Source organism: Cladophialophora immunda, assembly GCF_000835495.1.
Source record: "Cladophialophora immunda strain CBS 83496 unplaced genomic scaffold supercont1.5, whole genome shotgun sequence".
In the NCBI taxonomy this organism is placed as follows: Eukaryota; Fungi; Ascomycota; class Eurotiomycetes; order Chaetothyriales; family Herpotrichiellaceae; genus Cladophialophora; species Cladophialophora immunda.
This window is the reverse complement of record NW_015622545.1, coordinates 3,708,063-3,732,134: the sequence shown is the minus strand read 5'-3', so window position 1 is coordinate 3,732,134 and position 24,072 is coordinate 3,708,063. Positions and strand designations below refer to the sequence as shown.

General features: G+C 53.5%; 9 protein-coding genes across 9 annotated transcripts in view; 4 read left to right on the top strand and 5 right to left on the bottom strand.

Moving 5' to 3' along the window:
* PV07_09419 (uncharacterized protein) overlaps positions 1-1,291 on the top strand; it is a 2,451-nt gene extending 1,160 nt beyond the window's left edge. Inside the window, exon 2 of the mRNA XM_016396678.1 lies at positions 75-1,291. Within this exon, the coding sequence (XP_016246534.1) occupies positions 75-953 (879 nt within the window). The 3' untranslated portion in view covers positions 954-1,291. The remainder of the gene's footprint in view (positions 1-74) is intronic.
* Positions 1,050-2,465, bottom strand: PV07_09418 (uncharacterized protein). Its single transcript, XM_016396677.1, has one exon. It carries the CDS (start codon positions 1,899-1,901, stop codon positions 1,410-1,412), a length of 492 nt encoding a protein of 163 aa, XP_016246533.1. The 5' UTR covers positions 1,902-2,465; the 3' UTR covers positions 1,050-1,409.
* Positions 2,466-4,698: 2,233 nt separating this feature from the next.
* PV07_09417 (uncharacterized protein) lies at positions 4,699-5,780 on the top strand (the record flags this gene model as incomplete). The annotated part of the gene is made up of 1 exon (XM_016396676.1): positions 4,699-5,780. Exon 1 carries the CDS (start codon positions 4,731-4,733, stop codon positions 5,778-5,780), a length of 1,050 nt encoding a protein of 349 aa, XP_016246532.1. The 5' UTR covers positions 4,699-4,730.
* A 41-nt stretch (positions 5,781-5,821) lies between these two features.
* On the bottom strand, positions 5,822-9,624 carry PV07_09416 (uncharacterized protein; the record flags this gene model as incomplete). Its single annotated transcript, XM_016396675.1, has 2 exons — positions 5,822-6,330; positions 6,376-9,624. The coding sequence occupies 2 exons, from the start codon at positions 9,622-9,624 to the stop codon at positions 6,007-6,009; spliced, it is 3,573 nt and encodes a 1,190-aa protein (XP_016246531.1). The 3' UTR covers positions 5,822-6,006.
* Positions 9,625-10,977: 1,353 nt separating this feature from the next.
* On the bottom strand, positions 10,978-12,320 carry PV07_09415 (uncharacterized protein). Its single transcript, XM_016396674.1, has one exon. The coding sequence runs from the start codon at positions 12,260-12,262 to the stop codon at positions 11,135-11,137; it is 1,128 nt and encodes a 375-aa protein (XP_016246530.1). The 5' UTR covers positions 12,263-12,320; the 3' UTR covers positions 10,978-11,134.
* Positions 12,321-12,450: 130 nt separating this feature from the next.
* On the bottom strand, positions 12,451-13,778 carry PV07_09414 (succinate dehydrogenase [ubiquinone] iron-sulfur subunit, mitochondrial). Its single transcript, XM_016396673.1, has 3 exons — positions 13,250-13,778; positions 13,044-13,195; positions 12,451-12,992 (listed from the first exon to the last, which is right to left on the bottom strand). Exons 1-3 carry the CDS (start codon positions 13,665-13,667, stop codon positions 12,669-12,671), a joined length of 894 nt encoding a protein of 297 aa, XP_016246529.1. The 5' UTR covers positions 13,668-13,778; the 3' UTR covers positions 12,451-12,668.
* Positions 13,779-13,986: 208 nt separating this feature from the next.
* PV07_09413 (uncharacterized protein) lies at positions 13,987-15,484 on the top strand. Its single transcript, XM_016396672.1, has one exon. The coding sequence runs from the start codon at positions 14,438-14,440 to the stop codon at positions 15,317-15,319; it is 882 nt and encodes a 293-aa protein (XP_016246528.1). The 5' UTR covers positions 13,987-14,437; the 3' UTR covers positions 15,320-15,484.
* Positions 15,485-15,716: 232 nt separating this feature from the next.
* Positions 15,717-16,833, bottom strand: PV07_09412 (uncharacterized protein; the record flags this gene model as incomplete). The annotated part of the gene is made up of 1 exon (XM_016396671.1): positions 15,717-16,833. A coding segment is annotated over one exon (563 nt), but the record flags the coding sequence as incomplete, so codon positions are not given.
* A 238-nt stretch (positions 16,834-17,071) lies between these two features.
* Positions 17,072-22,122, top strand: PV07_09411 (uncharacterized protein). The gene has a single exon (XM_016396670.1). It carries the CDS (start codon positions 17,484-17,486, stop codon positions 21,948-21,950), a length of 4,467 nt encoding a protein of 1,488 aa, XP_016246526.1. The 5' UTR covers positions 17,072-17,483; the 3' UTR covers positions 21,951-22,122.
* Positions 22,123-24,072: the final 1,950 nt, after the last annotated feature.

Sequence of the window (24,072 nt, the reverse complement as noted above, 5' to 3'; positions counted from 1 at the left end):
CCCCCCCCCCAATTGTGATTCACAGCTCTACCCACTCAACCCACAAACTAACGACCTCGCTCTGGCCGTTCTAGATCATCGACGACCTCAAAGCCAACCTGACGGACCCCTCGCTCCCGTTCGGCGTGGACCTGGCGCTCCCGCAGGTGGGCGGATCCGCGCGCAAGACGAACCACGACTACACGCACGGGCAGCTGGACGAGCTGATCGAGGTGACGATCCGGAACGGGGCCAAGATCTTCGTGAGCGCGGTCGGGGTGCCGCCCGCGCGGACGATCAAGCGGCTGCACGAGGCGGGGATCCTGGTGATGAACATGGTGGGCGCGCCCAAGCACGCGGAGAAGGCGCTGCAGGCGGGCGTGGACATTGTGTGCGCGCAGGGCACCGAGGGCGGCGGGCACACGGGCGACATCGCCAACAGCATCCTCATCCCCGCGGTGTGCGACGTGGCGAAGAGGTACCGGTCGCCGCTGACGGGGGAGCCCGCGCTGGTGGTCGCCGCGGGGGGCATCTACGACGGGCGCAGCCTGGCCAGCTCGCTGATGCAGGGCGCCGTGGGCGTGTGGGTGGGCACGCGCTTCGTGGCCGCCGAGGAGAGCGGCGCCAGCCGCCTGCACAAGGAGGCCGTGGTCAGCGCGGGCTTCACCGACACGCTGCGCACCCTCGTCGTCTCCGGCCGGCCCCTGCGCGTCCGCCTCAACGACTACGTCGCCAAATGGGAGGCCCAGCCCGAGCGCATCCGCGAGCTCACCGACAAGGGCATCGTGCCCATGGCCTACGACCTCGAGCAGGAGGCCGACATCGACATGCCCTTCCTCATGGGCCAGGTCAGCGCCATCATCAAGGACATCAAGCCCGCCAGGGAGATTGTCGAGGAAATGGTCACCCAGGCCGTCGACATGTTGAAGCTCGGCGGCACATACATCGAGGCCGGCCCCAGGAGTAGATTGTGATCCGACATGTGAGGACGTATGGGGGTGGTCGCGTTTGAGTTGGCATCGGAGCCAGTGTAGCTGAAACAAACATGTCAAAGCGAGATCACACTGACAGGGAAATGTGTTGGATGGGGACATCGATGGGAAAAATACCACGGGCTCACGTTGTCAATATCCATGTCGATCGAACGAAAAACGCTTCATGGGCATTAGCTACCAACCAGTCCCGCTCGCTGAATCCTTCCGTGACCCCTACCTATGTACGCCGTCATTATCATCTGTCACACTGTCGAAATAACGAGTTGCCTGTTGGTTTTGGTCTCGCCTTTTGTGGTCCCATGCCCCATAATCTATACTCCCAATATCGTATACAATTGAACACAGCGATTGACTGGTCTTGGTAAGAATGGATGGTTCTCGTCCCTTTTTCATCTTGAAATCTTGCCGCGGTGCCACGAGTACTGGCCAACACGATCAACCGATCTGCGAAGTCGAGTTGTTGCCCTTGTACACCGTTCCATGGACCTTAACACTGACACCGACGGCAATTCCCACAGCAGCTCCAATGATGAGCAACCCAATGAGAATCTTGATCAGCAGGCGTTGGCGTGCGGGCAACCGAGTGAACCAAACGCATCCTCTCTGCTTCGGTTTTGTCATGCACTGCTTCTCTCTCTTCCAAAACTTGAACCTCTCCCGAACTGCCGAACTCTGTGCATCTTTCTTCTCTTGAGTAATTGACGGTGAAAGGTTGAACGTGCCGGCCTCGAGGTCTTGGACAGCAACTTCGACGGGGTTGCCGGGCTTTTTCACGTCAAAGGACGGTCGGGGGGAGTCATGGTTGTAGAGGTAGAAAGGGGAGGTAACTTTGGCATTGCAGCAGGGATCGAATTCCGACTTGGGTCGTTGGAGTGAAGCGGGAGGTTGCTGCTCAGTGAGCTCCGTGGCTTCGGCTGTGGTGGTCATGGTTGCGTATTCCAGTCTGGAGTGATAGAGGTGCCGATGCAAACCTGAAGAGGTGCCGGGAGGTAGAGATGTGGTCGGTGAAGCCAATGCTCCTGAAGGAAAATAACTGTAAAGTGCCTAAGGGCGGAGGTGAGCGTTTCAAAAGCCCATGTTGACCCGAAAGTGTCAAGTCGGTGAGGATGTCTCGGGTAACGAGGGGGAATATTGCGGTGTTTGGGAGAAAGGGAGTGCGGTGATCAAGGCAGGCTCAGGTGCCAGCTGTCATCTGCCAAAGAGACTTCTCGAGGCAGGGCAGGAGCGTTGGCTGGTGATGTCAAGATGCTCCGTCAAGTACGTGTACAGAGGACGAGAAGTCGTAGGAGTTGGCGCAGAGAGGCGGGCTCTGGGGGTGCGTCTTCCAGCTGAGTTTCACCTGTCACTCTTTCACATGGCCGCATGGGGAACCTACGGGGCAATATATTGATTGGGGCGCCATGGGCCTGACTCTGGTCCCCAGATGAGGTGTTTGCTTCATCAGCCCACCGATTGGAGCTGGATCCGAGGGCAATCAAAGGTGACCAGGCTGTGTGCAGCTTTGACTGGGCAAACATGGGGAAGGCTGGTCCTGGCGATCAACAAACCGACGCCACACGCTGTTCCCCGTTGACACTAAGGACGCCGCCACTCGCTAGTCTCGCTAGTGTCGCTAGAACTGCCAGTCTTGCTAGCCTCCTCTCATGTGTACCTGTCTAACCGCATCTAGTCGTCTACCGGTCTGGGTCACGTGTATTGGCCGGGGCTGGCCCGCAGAGCTTGGTGTTTGTTATTGCCTTTTGCATGCTTTCCATTTTCGTCTCCAAGTGTCGGAATCATGGACGGCTTGAGCGACATGCTGGACTCGGGCCTGATAGACGATGGTCTGATGGCCCAATGGGCCGAAATGATCCCTCGACACAGGACGACGTCAAGAGCCCGGCCTATGGCTGGTCGCGGTCGCGGTCGTGGGAATCAGTAAAGCATGGGTCCACCCTGCGCTCGTGAGGCAGGTGGATGGAGGACATCGTGAGATTCATGTGCATGACACAGAATGAGATGCCTCGGTCTGTTCTGGAGACGAAGATGGAGATGGAAATGCAATGCAGGTGTGCTGGGGCTAGGACATTGGCTCGGGCAAGAATCGGTTGGTGGGATTGAACCAACAGACACCATAGAAGACCAAGTTCATAGACAATAGAACTTGTATTCTCAATAACATATCCGTCTTCCCAGCCACGCTGCTACTGAACGCAAAATCATGTCCGCTGGTGCATCGCTAGACCTCATCCCAGAGCATGCGATGATCCTTGCTGCTGACTGAGAAGTCGACGAGATGAGCTAGCTCACGTCCCGGTCTTGTTGTATTGTTGCAAATGACCGACGACTTCATGTGCCAGATCCTCCAACTTGAGTCGACGTGTCACGCAGATGCTCCTGGTAAGCGTGTTCGGCAAGCCCCTGACGATCCACGAGTGAGGAGATCGTGACAATAATCAACCTGCTGCATTGCTCTTGTATGTCTAATGTGTCTGCAATGAAACCCAAGCACCTTTCAATGTTGTGAAGTAAGCTCATGTCCATGCGAATTTTCTCCCGATGCCCACGCACATTCGTGATCGTCTCCTGCAAGTTGTCGAGAAAGCCCTGTCCGTCCTTTTCCAGATGCTGCGGAACACTGGATGCGGTATATCACTGCCTCACGTCCACAAGCTCTTGCTCCATGTCTTCGCATTTCCACCTGGAGGGCTGCCAGTTCGTCCTTGACCCCGGAATTTCCTGCTTGGAACTTTGCATTTCCCCTGGCGTGGGAGTTCCTCGGCCAGCGGAAACCTGGGGGATTTGTTAGGTTTGCATTTGGTCGCTCTGACCCTTGGCTTGTTGTTGGACGGTTCGCCTCAGATTCTGCTGGCCACAACTTGGAGGAGCCCCCTGGTGTGGGAGTTCTTTCGTGCCCAGAGAATTCGTGGGGTCTGGGATCCCTCCAATTTTCTGGCAGCGAGAGCGTGAAGAAGAAGAGAGTGAGCCTGGGACTCCAATAAACAACAGAAGAGTCGCACTGCATATGTCTTGGGACCGTTCTTCGACACGCTAGAGCGCGTCATGGCTTGGCAAAAGCTTAGCGTGCTTGTGCGCAATGACGTAATCGGGTCCGTTCACCTTTTTCCCGAAATCCCTGCGGCGCTGATTGACCGATTACGTGGCTGTGAGATCGCAGACCAGATCTTTTGACGAGATGCTTGCATCTTATTCCCAGTTTGAACGTCCCAACACCCTGGAACTGGGAAGGCCAATGCCTGGACAAGCAGTAAGGAAGGAAGGAAGGAGAAACCGAGGCCTCAGCTGGAGAAGGAGAAAACGTGGGGTGGTTGTAGGCGGCGAGGGAGCTGATGTTTCTCCTCCCTCCCCCCCCCTCTTTGCCATGTACCCAACACGATTCCCTTACGTCGCTTTTTCCTCCCTTGTTCGGGCTTCCTTTTTTTTGCTTTTCTTTTAGCCATTCCTTTGGCGTGTCGACTCGCCAATAATAAATATTGGGGACCTCGCTATATCCCATTGACTCCGCTCTGCCTGAGATATCTGCCGTGCTGTAGCCAGACCGCCACATTTATACCCGGGATACTTTAGCACTCGACTCCCCCTTCATTTCCTATATGAATACCATATTTGAGTAGAATTTGATTCATCTACAGCTCCCAAAAGAGCCAAAAGAAAAGAAGCGAGAGAAAGGAAAGAAGAGAATACTGATTCTAAGTAGTTCAAGGTAAAAAAGAGAAGAGAAGGAAAAAAAAAAAAGAACCAACACACAACGACAACATGTGTCGGTGGTTTGCCTACATCTCGCCCGATGAAGAATGCCTCCTGGAGGACGTCCTCATCACCCCCGAACACGGCATTGCCAAACAAGTCCACGACCACTACCTCCCCAAGCTCTTCTCGCACGTCCCCGGCGAGCAGACGACCAAGCTCGAGATCAGCCTGCGGAACCGACTCAACAACGTCGACGGCTTCGGCCTGGTGTGGTACACACCCGTGCGCTCGTCGTTCATCACCAGCATTGACGGGATGCGGCCGGCGACGTACAAGAACGCGCAGCCGCCGAACAACGACGCCAACTTCCACAGCATCTGCGCGGGGACGTCGACGACGGCCGTGTTCGCGCACATCCGCGCCGCGACGGGCACCTCGGTGGCGGCCATCAACAACCACCCCTTCGTGTTCGGGCGGCACACGATCATGCACAACGGCCTGATCTCGCACTTCACCGACGTCCGCCGACCCTTGCTCAGCCTGATGGAGAAGTCGGCGTACGAGAACATCCACGGCACGACCGACTCGGAGCACCTGGCGGCCCTGTACATCACCAACCTGACCAAGTCGGCCGGGGGCGGCCCGCAGAGCTGGGAACGGCAGTACACGCCGCGGGAGATGCTGGGCGCGCTGGTCGACGCCTTCCACGCCATCGTGCGGCTGCAGCAGGAGACGCTGGGCGCGGAGAACGTCCAGGCCTGCTCGCTGAACGTGTGCTGCACCGACGGCGAGCAGCTGGTCGCCGTGCGCCTGCGCAACCACGCCGTCGAGAATCCGCCCAGCCTGTACTACAGCACCACCGCCGGCGTGACCCTGAACCGGAAGTACCCGGGCAACGCCGCGGGCACGAAAAACCCCAATGCCACCCTCAAGCCCGAGGACCACGGCAAGCACTTCATTGTGGCCAGCGAGCCCACCACGTACAAGATCGAGGAGTGGAAGGTGATTGAGAAGAACCATGGCGTCTTGGTGGACAAGGAAGGGAACTGCACGGCGGAGAAGATCGAGATGCCCCAGGAGTTTCTGGCCCAGGCGGCTACGGGACGACATTTCTGAACACGGACCAAGATGATATTGTTTGGATTCAAAAAGTTCTAGCACTCGGAGGGGAAATGGAATACTTGTATCTTTTCAATGCTACCTTCACTTATCTGCCCTTGAACATATGCCTTTTCCGCGCACCAGTACATCGTTGGAATAATCACTACAAGCACACAATAGTAAATCCACCCTCTTCTCCCATGAACCTGGTCGAACAACATCCCCGACCACACGTGATAGCTCACTGACCGCCTCTATTCCTCAGCTCTTCAATCTTCCTCACAAGGCTATTCCTCTTTTCCTGCACCTTTCCCGTTAACTCCCGATCATAAATTGTCTCCTTCCATGCTCCACCAGATTGCTGTCCGTCTTCCACGAGCTGAAGCGCCGATGTGAGAACCTCCTTCTCCGCCTTCAACGCATCCCCCAAGATGCGGCGCTCGTGACCCAGACGTTGATCCCATGTGGATGTTAGTGTTCGGATGATTTCGTTGCCTCCACGGCCATACTGGTTGACGGTTGCTTTCATGGCGTCTTCTTCCGCACCGAATCGGAAAAGGACATCCTAGACATGTCAGTGAAGGCAAGGAGACATGAGCGATCAACTTACATTAGTTATGTTGATGATCGCATCTACCACACCTCTTTGAGATTCCCGGGCAGATACGACGCCCACCAATGCATCATTCCGTCTGATGCCTTCTCCCGTTCGGTGGAAAGGGGTTGTGGTCCCAAAGCTATCGTCCCCAAATTCAGATCGTCGTCTCCGTCCTAGTCTCAGCACCTTGTCTGAGTGATCTCCAAAGACCGTTTCGTCCTCATTCACAACGGTCAAGCTGCCGTTACCGACGTTTTGACTCGTATCTCCTTCAATCGCCTTCGAGCCTTCGTTGTTTGCTGTCACGGTGGCCGGGAGAGGCAGGTGTAAGTTGAGGCGCGTCGAGAAGGAGACAGGCGTTGCTGGAGGCAGTTCGGATTCAAGCACAGGCAGTGGGGGCTCAATGCCTGAAATGGGCACACTAAGGCTCTTCTTCACTCTAACAGGACCAGAAATGACGGGTTTAATTGGCTCACTTGGTGACTTTTGAGGCACAATTACGTGCAGATCCACCTTAGCTGCCGGCCAGGATTTGCGAAGAGGATTAGATTGCTCGACTGACCGGAGCGGAATCGTCGGTGGTGGGGGAGTGCCCATCGTCTCGGTCACACGGTGCGAGAGGGGTGTGTAAGGCTTGCGCATGGTTTGCGAACCAGTCTGTAGATTTGCCTTCCGTGCCGAAATGGGTTGGCGGTGGACATTTTCTGCATCTGCGTGTGCGGTTTGCGAGATAGGAATTGGAAGGATGCGAGATGTAGTGTCGCCTTCACAGATCAGTCCCGAGTGGTTTAACCCATGGGGCTCCTCAGAATTCTTAGGCTCTACCACTCCCTTGGACACCGGATGGACCATGTCGGTTGCAACACTGCTAATCGCGACTTCTTGCATTTCTGGTGTCCGATAACTGGCACGGATTTTGCTAGTTCTCACAACCTTTTGAGGTTGGGGATGTTGCTGATCCAAGGTCGAGTTGGTTCCGATGGACTTGCGTGTCGGCTCACCAGGAATTTGAGACTCTTCGGCTCCAGGAGCGTCGTAGGGAGACAGTTCATCGGGAAGAAGAGGGATATGCAGTCTGTATTGTTGTGTATCGTTCTTGTGCGAGCTGTGAAGGTCATTTACCTGGAAAGAGACCTCACTTGCTGCGTCCTCGGCTCCCGGGACGATATTTTCAGAAGCCTCCTGGTCGTAAGGGATATCTCTTGTTGATTCATCGTAACCTTCGATAACAAGCTCGTCCGCGTTATCAGCATATGCATTAATATCCGCATCTCGGCCTCCGATGGACAGCTTCAGTATATCATCGCCGTGATGTGAAAAAGAGGGTTGGGTCTCCTTAATTTCTGGTGGCCTCAGCATAGGCTCATAGCTGTGGTCCGGGACAAGTTCATCGATGTCTTCCACACGTTCACCCTGCTTTAGATCTAAGTCTTGAGATATCGGACTGGTCTCCTTTGTTGTTTCAGGTCTGACCGGCGTCACCGGGGACTTTTGCTGAACAGCCTGATTGGCAGGGCCTTGAGGACCAAAGTGTACGATTTTAGTTTTTCGCAATAGTTTCTCTTCCACAGGAGGTATCGGACTTTCACTCAGTAGTATCGAGTTGCGCTGGGGGGTGGATTTTCGCTGACCATTGTTCTCTAAACCAGGCGTATCTTTGGAGACGGCTTTTGTGGTCGGGGGGTTTGATACACGCTTCTCTTTCTTCGCTGGAGTCTGTTTATGACTGGTGGATGGAACCACAGGGGTAGCTTTTGGTGCGGTTTGCCCACCTGGAGGGTCGCGCGCAACGGCACCTGCTATCGACCGATCTTCCCGGTCAGTGCCGTCGCCGTCGACAATCTCTCGCATGTTGGTTTCGAAATTGAGTTGCGGGGCTTTCAGTGCATTTTCTAGCGCCCCTTTGCTGAGTGGAAGCGAGTCTTCCGCTGCTTCCTCAAGGCTGTTACACTCTTGGTGTTCAAGAGATTTTTCTGCGTTGGTTGCTTCCCCTGCACCGCCCTCTTCGATCTCATCATCACTTTCGATGTATATTGGTTCTTGAGTAACCCGCCTGGCCCTCGTTGAAGCGGCAGTCTTCTGGGTCTTTATCTCCAGAGTCTTGGTCAACTTCGTCCCAATTGCCTTTTCCTTGTGCCGTTTTGGTGAAGCTGCAACCTGAACATTCTGCCTGTTCACTTTTGCAGATTCCCTGGGAGAGGGCTTGATCGAGGCCTTGGGATTCTTCGTCTTTGTTTTCTTTGCGGGCCGGGATCCCTCATCATTGGAAGGTGGGAGGTCAAATTCAGCTGCTTTTGAAACGAATTTAGATGGCTTCTGCGACTGTTCGTTCTGGAGCGCTGTGGAGACTTTTCCCGCCCTCCGCTTGAGGCCAGTTCTGGCCGATCGTTTACCAGCTTCAGAGTCGCCTCGTGAGTCAGGTTGGACGTCAATCAGGTTAGCCATAGTAATTTCATGCCTGGGCCGTTTGCGGGTCGATTCAGCGGGCTGGTCGACAACCCGCCGTCCGGGATCGACGCCGATGAATTTGCGTACTTTCTCCGACGAAGCGGGAGTGGGCTTGTTTGCCAATTCAGCGTTATGCTTGTAATTCGATTTGTTGGATGGGAAGGATGGGTCTGGAGAATGAGGTTGAGTTTGAGCAGCATCACTGGCGGTCGAAGGCGGGTGTCCTTTTCCCATTGCACCTTCCGCGACGTCCGCTTTCAAATTCCTGCGACCCAGCTGTGATTTCCTAGAGCTTACTTTGTCTTTTGATTGCACATCTCTTGGCCTTCTCTGCGAAGCACGTAGTCGTTCAATCAAGGGCTTATCCTCGAGAGGAAGCTTCAAGGCCGGCGTGTCCTCGGTCGACTTTTCGCTGGCACTGGCCGAAGGCGCAACGTTAGAACCGCGGTCTTGTGTCACTGGCGCCTCTTTCGATCCCTGCTGCTGTCGTGTACGCAATGAAATATTGCGAAGAGGGGAGGAAGCATCGGCCTCGGAGGTTGCCGTGGCCTTCAATCTTGCAACCGATTCACAGTTGCCGTCTGCAGAAGCTGGCTCCAGCTCAATGAAAGCAATTGAGTGCTTCTTAGGATTTTCCGGGACACCTGGCACGTCGTCATGCACATTTTCATGCCGCGCCTCCTCAATCATTTGGATGAAGGCTTCCACCGCACCCTCATCACATAGGGTTATGGTGAGGCTGTTTATAGCACCTTTGGCTCCATTTATGAAACGGTCCCCCTCAACCCCAGGGTATCGGATTTCAACGACCATCGATGAATCAGGCTCCGAGGCCTGGTGACTGACGGAGATATTCTTCGAAACAGGGACAGAAAACAATGTGAGCATATCCACCCCATTGGGTACTAGAAAGGAGATCTCGCTTGACACGGTTGCGACGAATGGCGAGGGACTTTCAAAGTACTCGTTTCCATCACATTCCAGGCGCTGCACCCTGAAGATACGCTCGGCTCTGCAAAACGTTAGCCAAGCATTGCACTACGTTCCGAAAGATCTTCGTACTGTCTAGTAAATGCCCTTGCAAGATCAAATCCGCTGAGGTGGTCGACGAAGTTGCTCAACCACATGGAATCGCCGTTCTTCGAAAGCGGGAAGCCATCCACAAGGCTTGGCTTGCTGCATGCTTTCTTCAAAGCTTCCCTTTCTGCCCCATTGAAGAGTAGTTGTCGGACCACATCGGCTATCAGTATGCGAAGGAAATAGTTCTGCCCTATTTCAAGGATGGGTATCAAGTACTGGCTGGCTTCGAGTTAGTGATGGATGGGCATCGGGCGGCTTAGTACCTTTCGTCGGCAGCCATTATCTCATTTGTCACCACCGAAGTGGAGCGAAGTAGGACAGAGAGGAATTGCGCCAGCTGTGCAATATCAGCTTGGTTCAATATTCTTGTGGAGCAGTTGATGCTGTAGGAAGCAAGTACCCTCCAGCGATGCTGTGGTCTTTTCTCACTGCTCACGACATGGCGCAGTATGCAAGCGCCCAGCTTTCTCCCAATGAAGTCGCCCTGCTCTTTAACTTGTGTGGGAGAAAGCTCAGCCCCGTGAGCCCTGGACAAGACTGGAGCGAAGGTATGCTCGTTTTTATATTGTCGGATTGTGTCCTGACTGAATGAGCAGGATGCCAGCCAGCATTTGTGGGGTGCCACTGACCATGAAGAGATATAGTAGCTTGTTCTGTGTCTCTGAGTATGGGAAATGAAGAATGACTGACGCGACGACGTAGAAAGACTGTGAATCAAGGCGGATGATATTTTTGGGCCGGCCATTTTCTAAAATCTTTTGCAAATTGCGAAGTAAGGAGCTTTCGGTTGGACTGAAGGGTTGCCTGAAGGGCTTGACGATCTCGGCTGGTAGGCTGTAGAGAAGATCTGATCAGCTTTCCCGTATGCAATCCTCAGTGGCGCAGACTTGCCTCACGATTCCTCCCTTCTGGAAGCCTTGCTGGAGACATTTCACAAGAGCTGAAAACGAGGCTTGGAAGTGAGACTGCTTGTCCATTGCGTGAGATGGCACAAGATGATAAGCAATAAAACGATGGTTGAAGTCGCGTGTGGGCTGAGGACGGAGTGGAGAGAGAAGAACAGATGTCAGAACTTGTTCGGTCGTTGCAGACGGCAACCCAATATGAAAGAGCACGAATTTCTTGTCCAACTCACCGCATACTCAACGCATTAGCCATGGTTCAAATCAAGTAGAAGGCGATCCCGAGCAGTCTTCCATTCTATATCAAAAACACTTCCCTTGAAATTTTCATACACTCATTCTCATACAATTCGTTCCACCGTGCTCACTGCCCCGTATTTATGTTGGACCCGTTCAATCAATGGCTCTTTCTCGTCCATGACCGAACCAAAACACTCATGACCAGCATCACCTTCATGACCTTCGTCCTTGTCCCTCATGGTCCTCTCGCCATCTCCAAAGGTCTCCTTGAAGAAGTTGTCGTAGCTCGCCCAACATGCCGCAAACATAGCATTCAAGAACTTGGCGAACCACTTTGGATAGGTTCCGTCTGGTTTCAGAAATATCGCAGCGGCCCCACCCACGAAAAACAAGAACAGGGGAGACCACACACTCAGAAAGATGAACGAGCCCAATCTCTGCTTTGTGGTTGTGATGTGAAATGTTCGAATCTGGTGGAGGAAGGCTTGATACTCGAGGGGTAAACCGTGCTCTTCGGCGCCGTCTGTGATCAGTTTGAGGTATCTCGGGCTCGGTTGTGCGTAGGAAGGGTCAGGTCGAGTGGTCTTGGAGGGTGCAAACAGGGTATGTGCTTTGAAAGGTTGTCCCGAGGGCATCAGTGGGACATCCTCCATTGGACCCCCAGTGAGGGCGTAGCAATCAACAAGGACATCTTGATATCCTGCGCCCCCTCCTTCTGTAGCGATAATGTGCACAAAGTCGGACTTGGTCACTTCGTAGACCACGCCAACCAGACCTTTTGACCAACGATCTTTGTGGTAGTCTTTGGTAGACGTACAGCCTCCGTCTTGCTGGGGCGTCACCTCTCTGTAGCGTACATTTCCAAAGCACGGCTCAGAATATGGTATTCCCGGTAGATCAAAGGTCAAGGACAGGCTCGGTACGAGAACGTTGACCTGCGATACCGGATGTATGCCTCTCTTTCCCTTGAAGGTCTCAGCGCTCAGGTTGGACCCATATCCCAGATACAAGACCGTCTCCTCCTCCTCATCATGATCTGTAGCTGATGTCTTATCGAGGGGATGTAGCTGATCGAAGGCCCGATCGGCAAGTGACTGTTGTTGTCTTGCCTGCGACGTGGTCGGGATGCATTCTGCCGAACGCGTCCTCCGACTGGTGGTGGAGGGTCTTAGGGAATCAATCCAGAGCTGTAAGCTGCCGAGAGCTTGACACGAGCACGAGCTCTCCATTGTATATGTATATGCTCTCAGACCTGCCAGCAGGAGAATCGCAATAGCTGGGGTCAATTGCGCGATTGTTATGGGTTTGCATTTTTAATCAACACATTGGACTACGGAGACATGTTCGGCCGAATGCGATTAGTGCATTCCGCAGGTTGATAAGGCAGGGGAATGCCCGCCAATGGAGATACGGGTGATCCCAGTTGTGCAAGTGCTTCGGTTGTCTGTTCCGTGCTGTGTGTATGAATGTGAAGAGACAGGTAATTGCCAAGTCATCAAATATCATGCACTGCATTTATATATACAGCATTTCACTATCTGATCAGACCAAAGTGTGTCGTTGAAGGCCTCAGTTGCACCCCCGAACAGCCACGATAGTCCGCTCCCAACCAGAGATCTGTTTCCTCGCGCCGAACTAAGCAAAAGACATGCTCTTCTTGATCTCTGCAATTGCCTTGGCAGGGTTGAGTCCCTTCGGGCAGGTCCTCGAGCAGTTCAGAATGGTATGGCAACGGTACAAGCTCATGCTATTGTCCAGCGCTTCCTTGCGCTCAGCCTTGCGTTCGTCACGAGAATCGGCTAGCCAGCGATACGACTGAAGGAGGATGGCAGGGCCCAGATATTGGTCACTGTTCCACCAATAAGACGGGCATGAAGTTGAGCAACAAGCGCAGAGGATGCATTCGTATAACCCATCCAACTTCTTCCGGTCGGCGGGTGACTGTCGGTTTTCCTTGCCCTATAAACATATCAGCAGATGAATTTTTTTGAGCCCGGCGGCATAACCCACGTCCGGTGACTTCGTGTCTCGTTGCAGGAAAGGTTTAATAGATTTGTATTGCTTGTAAAATTGCGTCAGGTCGGGGACGAGGTCTTTGACCACGTAGGTGTGCGGCAAGGGGTAGATCCGGGAATCCTTAGACGTATCCGTGGGGATTCGGCCTGTAACGCATTGTCAATTCGAGATGTATACCAGAGACATGCCGCAGATCTTACACAGGCAGGCAAGAGTGTTCACTCCGTCAATGTTCATAGCGCAGCTGCCGCAGATACCCTCACGGCAGCTTCGACGGAAGGTGAGCGTCGGGTCGACCTCATTCTTGATTCGAATCAGCGCATCCAGCATCATCGGGCCAGTCTTGTTCAAGTCCAGAGTGTATGTCTGCATCCTCGGCTTCGACGTCGGCTCGTCTGGGTTCCATCTGTAGATGTGGAATGTCTTGATCTTTGCATCTTTGTCCGGTTTTGGTTCTTGCACCGTGCTGGTCTTCGACGGAGGGACTGGGGGTCGGCTGGCGGACAGATCAGCGGCACTGTCCTTGGTGACGGTGGCGTATGATCTCGCAGCGTAGGAAGATCGGATTGTAGCTCGGGCGGGCGCCACCAGGCGCGATGCTGTGCGTAGAGCTGCCATGGCCGATGTCGAAGCTTGCCAGGTACAGCACTGATGGCACAGAACCGGAAATAATCTGATGGATTGGAGCGGAGAGTAGCTGTCGAAGGTGATTGAGATTGGATTGAAGACGAGGGCAAGTGGCGTGCAATGCTTCCAACTGGAGAGCCAATCACATTGCGCCTAAATAATACTGCACGTTTTCTGCATCCGACGCCATTCCGAGGCAGTTCCAGGCCTCCCTGAGTGGCTGCTGCACACTCCAAGTCGTCCAGCTATGGCTACGAGGTGCCTGTCGATGCGAGGGAGCAGTAGACCTGACACATTGCACACATCTCTTCTTCTGATTGAATCAGCCTTGTTATCATTCTAACACCAGTCCAGAACAGCAACGCGCGGAAATACGGACACTCGGGTCCTAAGCCCAACTACACCGAGTCAGCCGCTTGCAGAGCCAACAAATACGACATTGGCTGGCCTGGCACTTGTGATGTAAACACGTGGAGTTGATCAATCACAGAGCTGAGAAGAGTACACAAGACATTCTTCTGATCAGAGAAGATCAAAGCTCTCGCAGGTTAGAACTCGCAGACTGACTTGCAAAATCCGTGTATATGTCCGAAACCTTCATTGCTTAATCATGTTGACAGCGTGCTTGAGACTACAGGCCGGCAGACATATAAAAGAACTGTGTGGGTTGATGTCTTCGCTCAACACCGAGAACTGGCAGCCATCTCTCCTTCTCAATTGCAGTGGAAGAAAGCCTCTATCCACCGCACTCTCACCCAAAAATGTCTAGCAATGGAAAGCCACCAGTCTGGTTTATCACCGGATCGTCGGCTGGCTTGGGGCTCGCTTTGACTCGATATGCCATTGAAAATGGCCACATTGTCATCGCATCATCGCGCAACCCTTCAAAGACGCCAGAGTTGGTATCGGAGGTTGAGGATAGCGGCGGGAAATGGATCACCCTTGACGCGACACAGCCAGAAGAAGAAATCAGGACGACAATACAATCTGCAGAATCGCTCTTTGGCGGCATTGACATACTCGTTAACAATGCGGGGATCAGTGTTCTCGGTGCTTTGGAGGATATACCTGACGCCGATACTGTCCTCCAGATGCGAGTCAATTTTCTCGGGCCATTGAGGATTATGCAAGCTGTTCTTCCTCAGATGAGAAAACGAAGATCTGGGGTTATCATGAATGTCTCCAGCACACAGGGCGTCGCCCCGGGCCTTGCGTGCGGCGTCTATGCAGCAAGCAAGGCTGCACTGGAAGCTGCATCCGAGTCTTGCAGCCAGGAAGTTGTACAATTTGGGATCAGAGTTCTCATCATTGTACCGGGGGCATACAGAACCGAGTTCGGCAGTTCGAGCACAGGGAAACACATACAGCCATCAGTGGAATATGGCGGTGGCCATCCAGTAACTCAAAGGCTTCAGCTCATTTCAACATTGCCCAAGGTTGCGATTGGAGACCCTAGCAAGGCCGCTCAAGTGATGTTTGAGGCTGCAACAGGACAAGGCGAAGCCGGAGAGCTTATCAAGAGAGAAAACTTGCTGAGGGTGATCATTGGCCCAGATTCTTGGAAAGGGGTCGACAAAAAGGTCACTGAACTACGAAGAACCACAGACCTTCTCAAAGAGGTCGCAGCAAGTACAAACTTTTAGGAGCCCTGGCGGGTGAGTGTCGGCGCCGAGTCATCAAACATGTGTTCTCGAAGGAGCCTGGTAGCATATTCGCCTCGTCCAAGGTGATGATCTTCAGCATAGGACTCGAGCATCTGAACCGGCTGCTTTTGCGGTGCAGACAATGGCCGCTGTGCCTCTCCGGCGCCGATCAGTCACCTCGCCGGGTCATGACGACAAGGGAATCGAAAGCAGGGCCGTGTTTGCTGCATAAAGTGATTGTAGTGAGAATAGTGCACCAGTTTTAGCTTCTCTGTATCAGATTCTTGTCCGGTATCTCAGGTCCATGTCTCTATTGGAGCCTCCTGTTCGACGGACCGGTTCCGGAGGTTGATCCAGACCGCCTTTAAGACTGGAAAGACGAGTACTGGATAATTGTCCGATACTAAAGCTGTAGGTAGTGCATATTTGGCCAACATTAGGGCTCTCGAGGAAGCTTACATGCCTAAGGCTCTTACACGTATCTAGGTACATAGCCGCTGGCGTACCCCAGATGGACCAACCCTATTTTTTGAGCGGAGCCAGCAGCATCTGCAGTTGTAGGTGGAGGGGTCCTTGTAGCAACACCTTGTAGGGAAGGGCTCTCCACTTACCTGTCCCATCTACAAAGAGGACATGTAAGACCTGAGCTGTATGCCGAAGGATTAGTCGTTCTGCAACAGCTCCCTTAACCAGTGCCACGTCGAGCTCAAGTACAATAGCACTATGAGTTTGGTTTCCTCCTCTTCAGAAGGACATTTCGTAAGCAAATGAGCCGATTTGCCGGTGGAGTGTCTGCTATCATCCTCTTCTGGGTACCCAAGGCAGAATAGACGCACAATGTTTGCCTCCACTTTCGATCGGAAAATATAGAAAAAATCTCGGCCCCGAGATAACAGGCGCCAGGACCGCAGTCCCCCATAAGAGTATTAGACAGACCACAAGGACCCCCTTTCAATGTTTTTGTTCCTGCCGGCACGTCTTACCCGGCTGGGTATATGTAGCGAGGTTCGAGGAGTCATCTGCCGGGGCAAAAAGGTCCCAGACGGCTGGTGGGGTTAAGCGGTCGGGCTTCAGGCAGTCATGCATAATGTCCGCGGGTTCTTGTGATTTGTCGTTACCGCTGGATTGCCGCCTGTTGCACAGCGCCAGGAAATCTTTCAGTAGGTGAAGTGGCGGTCTCTGGGGATACACAAGAACGTGGTTGAGCAGTTGCACAGCACTCGACTCCGGCGAACGTGGAGAGTTTTGAGCCAGCCTCGAGGCGGTTGGGGGATTCGGGCAGCCAGGTACCGGGGTGCGATAATGAGTGCTGGTAACACATGGTGGTGAGATCATGCGAGGATGAATAATGGACGGTTTGCCATGATTGTTTTTCACTTGCTGCCTGCGCCTGCGGATGGCAAAAAATGGGACATCCACTTTTTCGACGCCCGCTCCACCGCCCACATTCCACAATCGGTGGGAGCCGTCAATATTGCCATCGCAATCATCACAGAATGAACGATGATTCATTTACTGCAAAGGAAAATTGAATTTTGCGGGGATCTGAAATTGCCCGCTCAGGGCGTTTGGATTGCTAAGCTCCAGTAGCAGCATCACCGGCATCGCCAGTATCGTCCCACTTGACTCTGTTGGGGCAAACGGGCAGATACAAGCTTCGCCTCGCGTGCGCCAATTGGGGATTGTCCAGATTTTCAACACCCACCCACCTAGGCCGTGGTTCAAAAGGTGCGCCGTCCAGCTAGCCTCGAAAGAATGCAAGCCAAAAGCCGCCCAATCGACAGGGCTCGAAGTCCCGGTTCTTGTGTCCACCCTCTGCATCATGAGAAGCCTGCCCGGTCAGCTCCTCTACCTCCCATTAGCTCCAGCACTGAGGAACGTCTCCGCCCATTCAACACCTTCCCTCTCGCTTGTGGCCGCTTTTCCGTAAAGGTCTGCTCGACTTTCATTACGACAACACCGAGGATGTTTTGCGCCTGATCCTGGTCCCCCTCCCAGTCATCAACTTCCCGGCTCTCATTCCTCCCGTCACCGATTCTTCGGATGTGATACTACATATTAGCTGCCCCTCCCCGCGTGGACAGTCACTCCGTCATGGACTGTTCGCAAGATTCCATCCCCCTTCACTCGTTGTTGGCTGTCCTCTAGAGCGGAACCGATCGCCATGGCGCATACTGACGACGAGGGAGACCTCGAGCGCGCCCTCTCGCGGAACGACGTTGAGGAGCAGGATCTGGAAAAGAGAGACGAGAGAGTACAATATCTAGAAGTCCCCAGAGACACGAGAAGAGAAGGGCGAGGCAGGAGCCAAGACAGTGCACGTTTGGAAAAGGTCGAGTCGACCGTGACCGAAGCGACTGAAGCCAGCACTCCTGCCTATGTACAGACCAAGCCAGAGAAAGTACCATGGCGTTACAGAATAAATCCGCTCCGCCGGCACCCTCCTCCTATACCGGAAGAGAGGACGGTATGTCGAGAATACAACGCGAGCTTCCTCAGTCTCCTCCTGTTCCAATGGATGAATCCTCTCATGACCACGGGCTACAAGCGGCCCATCGAGTTGAACGACATTTGGCTTGTCAACCCTGACAGAAGCGCCACAACCATGAGGGACAAGCTGTCGGCGTCTTTCAAACGTCGTGTTGCTCGAGGGGAGCGCAACCCTCTGATGTTCGCTCTTTTCGACACCTTTCGAGGCGAATTCCTGCTTGGGGCCATGTGTGCATTGTTCTCTGCCCTGTTCCAGGTCTTTTCCCCCTTCACCACTCGCTACCTGATTCAGTTTGCTACAGATGCCTGGATCGCAGACAAGACCGGTGGCAAATCTCCCAGCATTGGTCACGGCATAGGCCTGGTCATTGGTATCACATTCATGCAAATGTGTCAGTCCATGGCGACCAATCATTTCATTTACCGTGGCATGATGGTTGGAGGAGAGTGCAGAGCGGTGCTGATTAACGCCATTTTTGAGAAATCCTTGGTCATCTCCGGAAGGGCAAAAGCCGGCGGGAAGGAGATCAAAGCTGAAGGAGAGTCGGAGACGGTAGTACAGGCAGAAGACGAGAAGCACGAGGCTAGATCGACTCTTGCCCGCGTCTTGTCCAAGCGACTTACTCCCAAGGGTGGCCCAAAAGTTACCCCTGACAAAGGCGCCGGGATTGCTGGAGACGGCGTCGGCTGGAACAATGGCAGGATTGTCAACTTGATGAGTGTTGATACTTATCGTATTGATCAAGCCTCCGGCTTGTTCCATATCATGTGGACGTCGCCCATTCAGATCATCGTCGTTCTGGTCGTGCTCTGTATCAATATTGGATATAGTGCTTTGGCCGGCTACGCATTACTGGTTATTGTGCTTCCCATCCTGACCAAGGCTATCAAGTCTCTCCTAGCAAGGAGGAAAAAGATCAACAAAGTTACAGATCAGCGTGTGGGTCTGACACAGGAAATCCTGGGCTCCGTGCGATTTGTCAAATTCTTTGGATGGGAGACGAGCTTTCTGGACCGGCTGAAGGAACTCCGCAAGAGAGAGATCAGGGCTGTCCAGGTCTTGCTGTCAATCCGAAATGCCATCAACGCGGTCGCCATGTCAATGCCAGTGTTCGCAGCAATGCTTGCCTTCATTACATATTCACTTTCTGACCACGGTCTTGCTCCCTCGCGGATCTTTTCGTCCTTGGCCCTCTTCAACTCCCTACGGATGCCACTCAACTTGCTACCTCTGGTTCTTGGACAAGTTACCGATGCCCAAACGGCTATCCAACGTATCCAAGAATTTCTACTATCCGAGGAACAGCAAGACGAGATCATCTGGGATGAGGACATGGAGCCAGCGGTTGAAGTGCAACATGCTTCCTTCACTTGGGAACGGACTGCTAATCAAGATATGGAGCGGGCTGCCACATTCCAGACGAGAGGTGAGCTCATGGCCGCCAAAAAAGCCGAGAAGGAACGAAAGAAGGCTCAAAAGAAGGCCGAGAAAGCAGCGAAGAAGAACAAGAAATCCCCTGGCGCATCCAACGAAGACATTGCAAGCGAGACTACGGAGGTGGAACCCTTCAAACTGCACGACATGGACTTCACGGTGGGCCGAAATGAATTGATCGCTGTCATTGGAACGGTCGGCTCTGGTAAGACCTCACTTCTCGCCGCTCTGGCAGGAGATATGCGCAAAACAGATGGCAAACTCAAGATGGCATCTACTCGTGCGTTTTGTCCGCAATATGCTTGGATCCAGAATGCCACCTTGAAGGATAATATTCTTTTCGGTAAGCCGTACAAGTCCAAATGGTACAGGGATGTCATCGATGCGTGCGCCTTGAAACCCGACCTGGAAATCCTCCCCGCAGGAGATCAGACAGAGATCGGTGAGCGAGGCATCACTCTCTCAGGCGGTCAGAAGCAGAGGTTGAACATTGCGCGGGCAATCTACTTTGACGCGGACATCGTCTTAATGGATGATCCGCTCTCTGCCGTGGACGCCCACGTTGGCCGCCACATCATGGACAAGGCAATCTGTGGTCTGATGAAGGACAAATGCAGAATCCTGGCGACTCATCAACTTCATGTTCTTTCCCGGTGTGACCGGATCATCTGGATGGAAGACGGTCATATTCAAGCCATCGACACCTTTGAGAACTTGATGACCACCAGTGTCGATTTCCAGAAATTAATGGCCACCACGGCTCAAGAGGACGAGAGTGCGCTGGCAAAAGCCAAGGATGGAGAAGCCAACGAGCAAAAGCCCGGAAAGAAACCCAAGAAGAGCAAACCTGCGGGCCTGATGCAACAAGAAGAGCGTGCCGTCAAGTCGGTCAGCTGGACCGTCTGGGGAGCTTACATTCGTGCATCAGGATCCCCGATACTCTGGCCGCTCATATTCATCTCCCTTATCTTATCCCAAGGAGCCAACATCGTGACCAGCTTGTGGCTCAGTTGGTGGACGAGCGACAAGTTCGGATTTTCCGAAGGGGTATACATTGCTGCATATGCATGTCTGGGACTGTCGCAAGCGTTGCTCATGTTCACGTTCTCAACTCTTCTTTCCACGAGCGGCACCAACGCTAGTAGGGTCATGCTGCAAAGAGCCATGACCCGAGTCTTACGCGCCCCCATGTCCTTCTTCGACACTACTCCTCTCGGCCGGATTACCAATCGATTTTCAAAAGATGTGGATTCGATGGACAACAGTTTGACCGATGCCATGAGGATGTATTTCCTCACCTTGGCCATGATCACGTCTGTCTTCGCCCTGATCATTGCCTACTTTCACTATTTCGCTGTGGCTTTGGGCCCCCTATTCATCCTGTTCTTGTTCGCGTCGAGTTATTACAGAGCATCAGCACGGGAAATCAAACGACACGAAGCGGTTCTCCGTTCTACAGTCTTTGCACGATTTTCGGAGTCTATTTCAGGAGTTGCATCTATTCGAGCGTACGGGCTGCAAAATTATTTCACGACACGCTTGCGGGACGCCATTGACGGGATGAACTCTGCATATTACCTGACATTTGCAAACCAACGATGGTTGTCTACCCGGCTAGACGCCATTGGAAATGTACTTGTCTTTGTTACTGGCATCTTGGTGGTGACAGATCGTTTTAATGTTAATCCTAGCATAGCGGGTTTGGTTTTGTCCTATGTTTTGGCCATTGTACAGATGATCCAGTTTACCGTTCGGCAACTGGCCGAAGTGGAAAACAACATGAACGCAACAGAGCGGCTGCACTTCTATGGCACTCAGTTAGAGGAGGAAGCGCCACTGAAAGGTGCCGAAGTGCCCGACCACTGGCCTCAAACGGGAGCCATCACGTTCAACAAAGTTGAAATGAGGTATCGACCGGGGCTACCGCTCGTTCTTCACGGCCTGGATTTCCAAATCCGAGGTGGAGAGAGAATCGGCATTGTTGGTCGTACTGGAGCTGGCAAGTCGTCGATCATGTCGGCGCTTTTCCGATTGACAGAACTCACGTCGGGACAGATCAAGATTGACGACGTTGACATTTCAACCGTTGGTCTATACGATCTGCGGTCACGTCTAGCCATCATCCCGCAGGACCCGACCCTGTTCCGAGGCACTATCCGATCGAACCTTGACCCCTTCAACGAGCATTCAGATCTGGAACTCTGGGCAGCACTGCGCAAAGCAGATCTCGTTGGAGATGAAATGGTGACAGCAGAAAAGGTCGATCGTCCCGATACCGCACAGACTGCGGCGACATCCACGTCGAACGTCAACGCGCCAGGCGGGGCCAGCCGGATCCACCTCGACAGTCCCGTAGATGAAGAAGGCTTGAACTATTCACTGGGCCAGCGGCAACTGATGGCCTTGGCTAGAGCACTGGTGCGCAACTCACAGATTATCGTCTGTGACGAGGCGACCTCCTCGGTCGACTTTGAGACCGACGAGAAGATCCAGCGGACCATGCGGACGGGCTTTGCCGGCAAGACGGTCTTGTGTATTGCTCACCGCCTGAAGACCATCATCAACTACGACCGCATCTGCGTGATGGACCAAGGAAGGATTGCGGAATTGGATACTCCCATCAATCTATTCGAAGCAGGTGGCATCTTCCGGGGCATGTGCGACAAGAGCCATATTGTGCGAGAAGATTTCTTCCGCGAGTCATAGCGTCGTGGGCCTCGTTTGGCATTTGGATGGCGTTAACAGTACATATTCACGAGATACCTTGATAGATTGAGCTCTCTCAGCCTCGTCTTTTCTCCAAAAGCTAGTTAGTTTAGTCACAATATTCGGGCCGAGTATGCAGCAACCCTTGCCTCTTCCATGATAACTTTCATCTACCAGATACCCGAGCACTGCCGAGGGATTCAACACCTAGGTTAACGACGAGGAGGGAGTGAGCCGGCAGACGCAGTGGCTGCTTTAAATCGAGTTTTCCTACCAGCTAGTTCGTCACCGCGAGCCTCGGATGGACTGGATTAGGGCTAGTTGGGCTGCACAGGATATACTTGTAGGACACAGAGCATGGATGGGATAATGCAGTAGGTAACAATAGGGTGACAGCCTCGTGCCGCTCCCGCTGACAACAGAGCGAGCCTCGTGCCTACCAGCCGTGCAGCCTCATCTCCCCTCCCCACCTCAAAGGCCCGCTGCCCAGCCCGCAAGCAGCAAGCTTGGCATCAGCCTTATTCGCTCGAGCAACCGCAAACCCATCGACACCGCGACACCAGCAGGGAAATCTGTTCTGAGCATACCTGAAGAGACTGTCGCCCCCCGCTATTTCTGGCACCTGCCACATGGCGAACACCAAGACTGAGGAGCAAATGGCACTGGCACAGGACCCCATATCTCGAGGACAAACCTTCCGTCACGACCAATGATCTCTGCCGAGCGACGGCGTCAGCGTCCATCTTATCAACCTCTGCACCAAGTTCACGACATCGAGACATGCGATCTTCGGGTCCTGACACGGGCTAGAGTTGACACCACCCCCTTATTCTCCACAATCTTGTCTAGATCTTTTCGCTGCCCGTTGGCCTTCCAAGCGAGTGCCTACTTTGGCCCTGAGCGAGCCCTGAATGACATGAAGAATGGTCTTTCCGACAAGCTGGCTAATTATCGGAGGTAAGGCGGTCCATACGTCCCGATATTGCCTCACTGTGGAATGATAAAAGACAAAATCATCGGGGAAGCCCTGGAGTCGAGCTAGTTCCCGCACAGTGAGAAGATCTTGGCGTCCTGTGAGACCCATGGTTAGTTCGCAGATACAATGCCAGGCGAAAGAGTTGGAGAAGCTTCTACTCGGGTCACTTACTGGGATGTGTCCAAGGTTGCAGCACGCTGGACAGCGTTACCACGGCATCAGTGTCCCAGTGCAGGGGAATTCTGCAGGATGGCGGTGGATGCTGCCCCGTCTGGTGATTGTAGACATGATCTAGACACGGGCCACGGCGTTGATCTGGGTGTGCTGCGTCGAGAGGAGGCGAACAGACAAATGCCCGCTTTGATCCGGATCCAAGGCGAGGGTTGTCAAAGTCAAGGTCAACTATCAGATCACGGAGCGTGATGGGCTGTTCTTTTCTGGGTAAAGAGGGCCAATGCAGATACCAGGGGAGTGGCGCACAGAATGGAGAAGCTACCACGAGGAGGATGCTTCGTTCTTGCGGAAGCCCGTGCTCTTGAAGACGACAGAGCCTTATATGGACGGACCGTCGGTGCTTGAGCAGGTTGATTATGGTCGCCAAAAACCGCGGCACGAATGATGCGTGGAGCATTGCCGGCGAACTCAGCATCACCAAAAAGTCCGGCTTTCCCGGGGTTTCCACGGCCGCATCGACAAGGTCAAGCAAAGAGACAAAATGCTCTGCCGACGGCATCCTGTTATTTGCTTCGTTCAGACGAAAAGGTGCGCTTCTCCCGGCAATCAGCGCAATATTTGGCGGTGCAGGGTCTGGCGTCGACGGAGGGCGAAGTTGCTCAGAGTAGATGTCGCTGAGGACTTTCTTCGGTGGACCATCATACACTTGGCTCTTCGTGTGTCGTATCTGGATAGATCAACAAGCGGATTCAAGGCCTCAGAGCTGGGTCATCCATACCTTCCATGACAAGTGGCGCTCCTGGTCAAAACCCAGCGCAGCTTGGATTTCGAGCCCAGCTTGCGAAAACCCTTCCGCGGGGCCCAGGATGCCGGGCGTGAAATCCACGACGGATGGCCTCGAAGCATTGACGAACTGTGGTGCCGGCCAGCGATCACGGCGCTGCAGCAGGTGAGAGGCCACGGGTGTCAAAC

Bases quoted from the DNA above. Each gene is read 5' to 3' on its own strand.
- PV07_09418 (XM_016396677.1), bottom strand. From the start codon at position 1,901: ATGACCACCACAGCCGAAGCCACGGAGCTCACTGAGCAGCAACCTCCC.
- PV07_09415 (XM_016396674.1), bottom strand. From the start codon at position 12,262: ATGGAGAGCTCGTGCTCGTGTCAAGCTCTCGGCAGCTTACAGCTCTGG.
- PV07_09414 (XM_016396673.1), bottom strand. From the start codon at position 13,667: ATGGCAGCTCTACGCACAGCATCGCGCCTGGTGGCGCCCGCCCGAGCT. The intron at 13,196-13,249 runs GTAAGATCTGCG...AATGCGTTACAG, and splicing joins GAACACTCTTGCCTGCCTGT to GCCGAATCCCCACGGATACG. The intron at 12,993-13,043 runs GTGGGTTATGCC...ATATGTTTATAG, and splicing joins GAGACACGAAGTCACCGGAC to GGCAAGGAAAACCGACAGTC.
- PV07_09413 (XM_016396672.1), top strand. From the start codon at position 14,438: ATGTCTAGCAATGGAAAGCCACCAGTCTGGTTTATCACCGGATCGTCG.
- PV07_09411 (XM_016396670.1), top strand. From the start codon at position 17,484: ATGGCGCATACTGACGACGAGGGAGACCTCGAGCGCGCCCTCTCGCGG.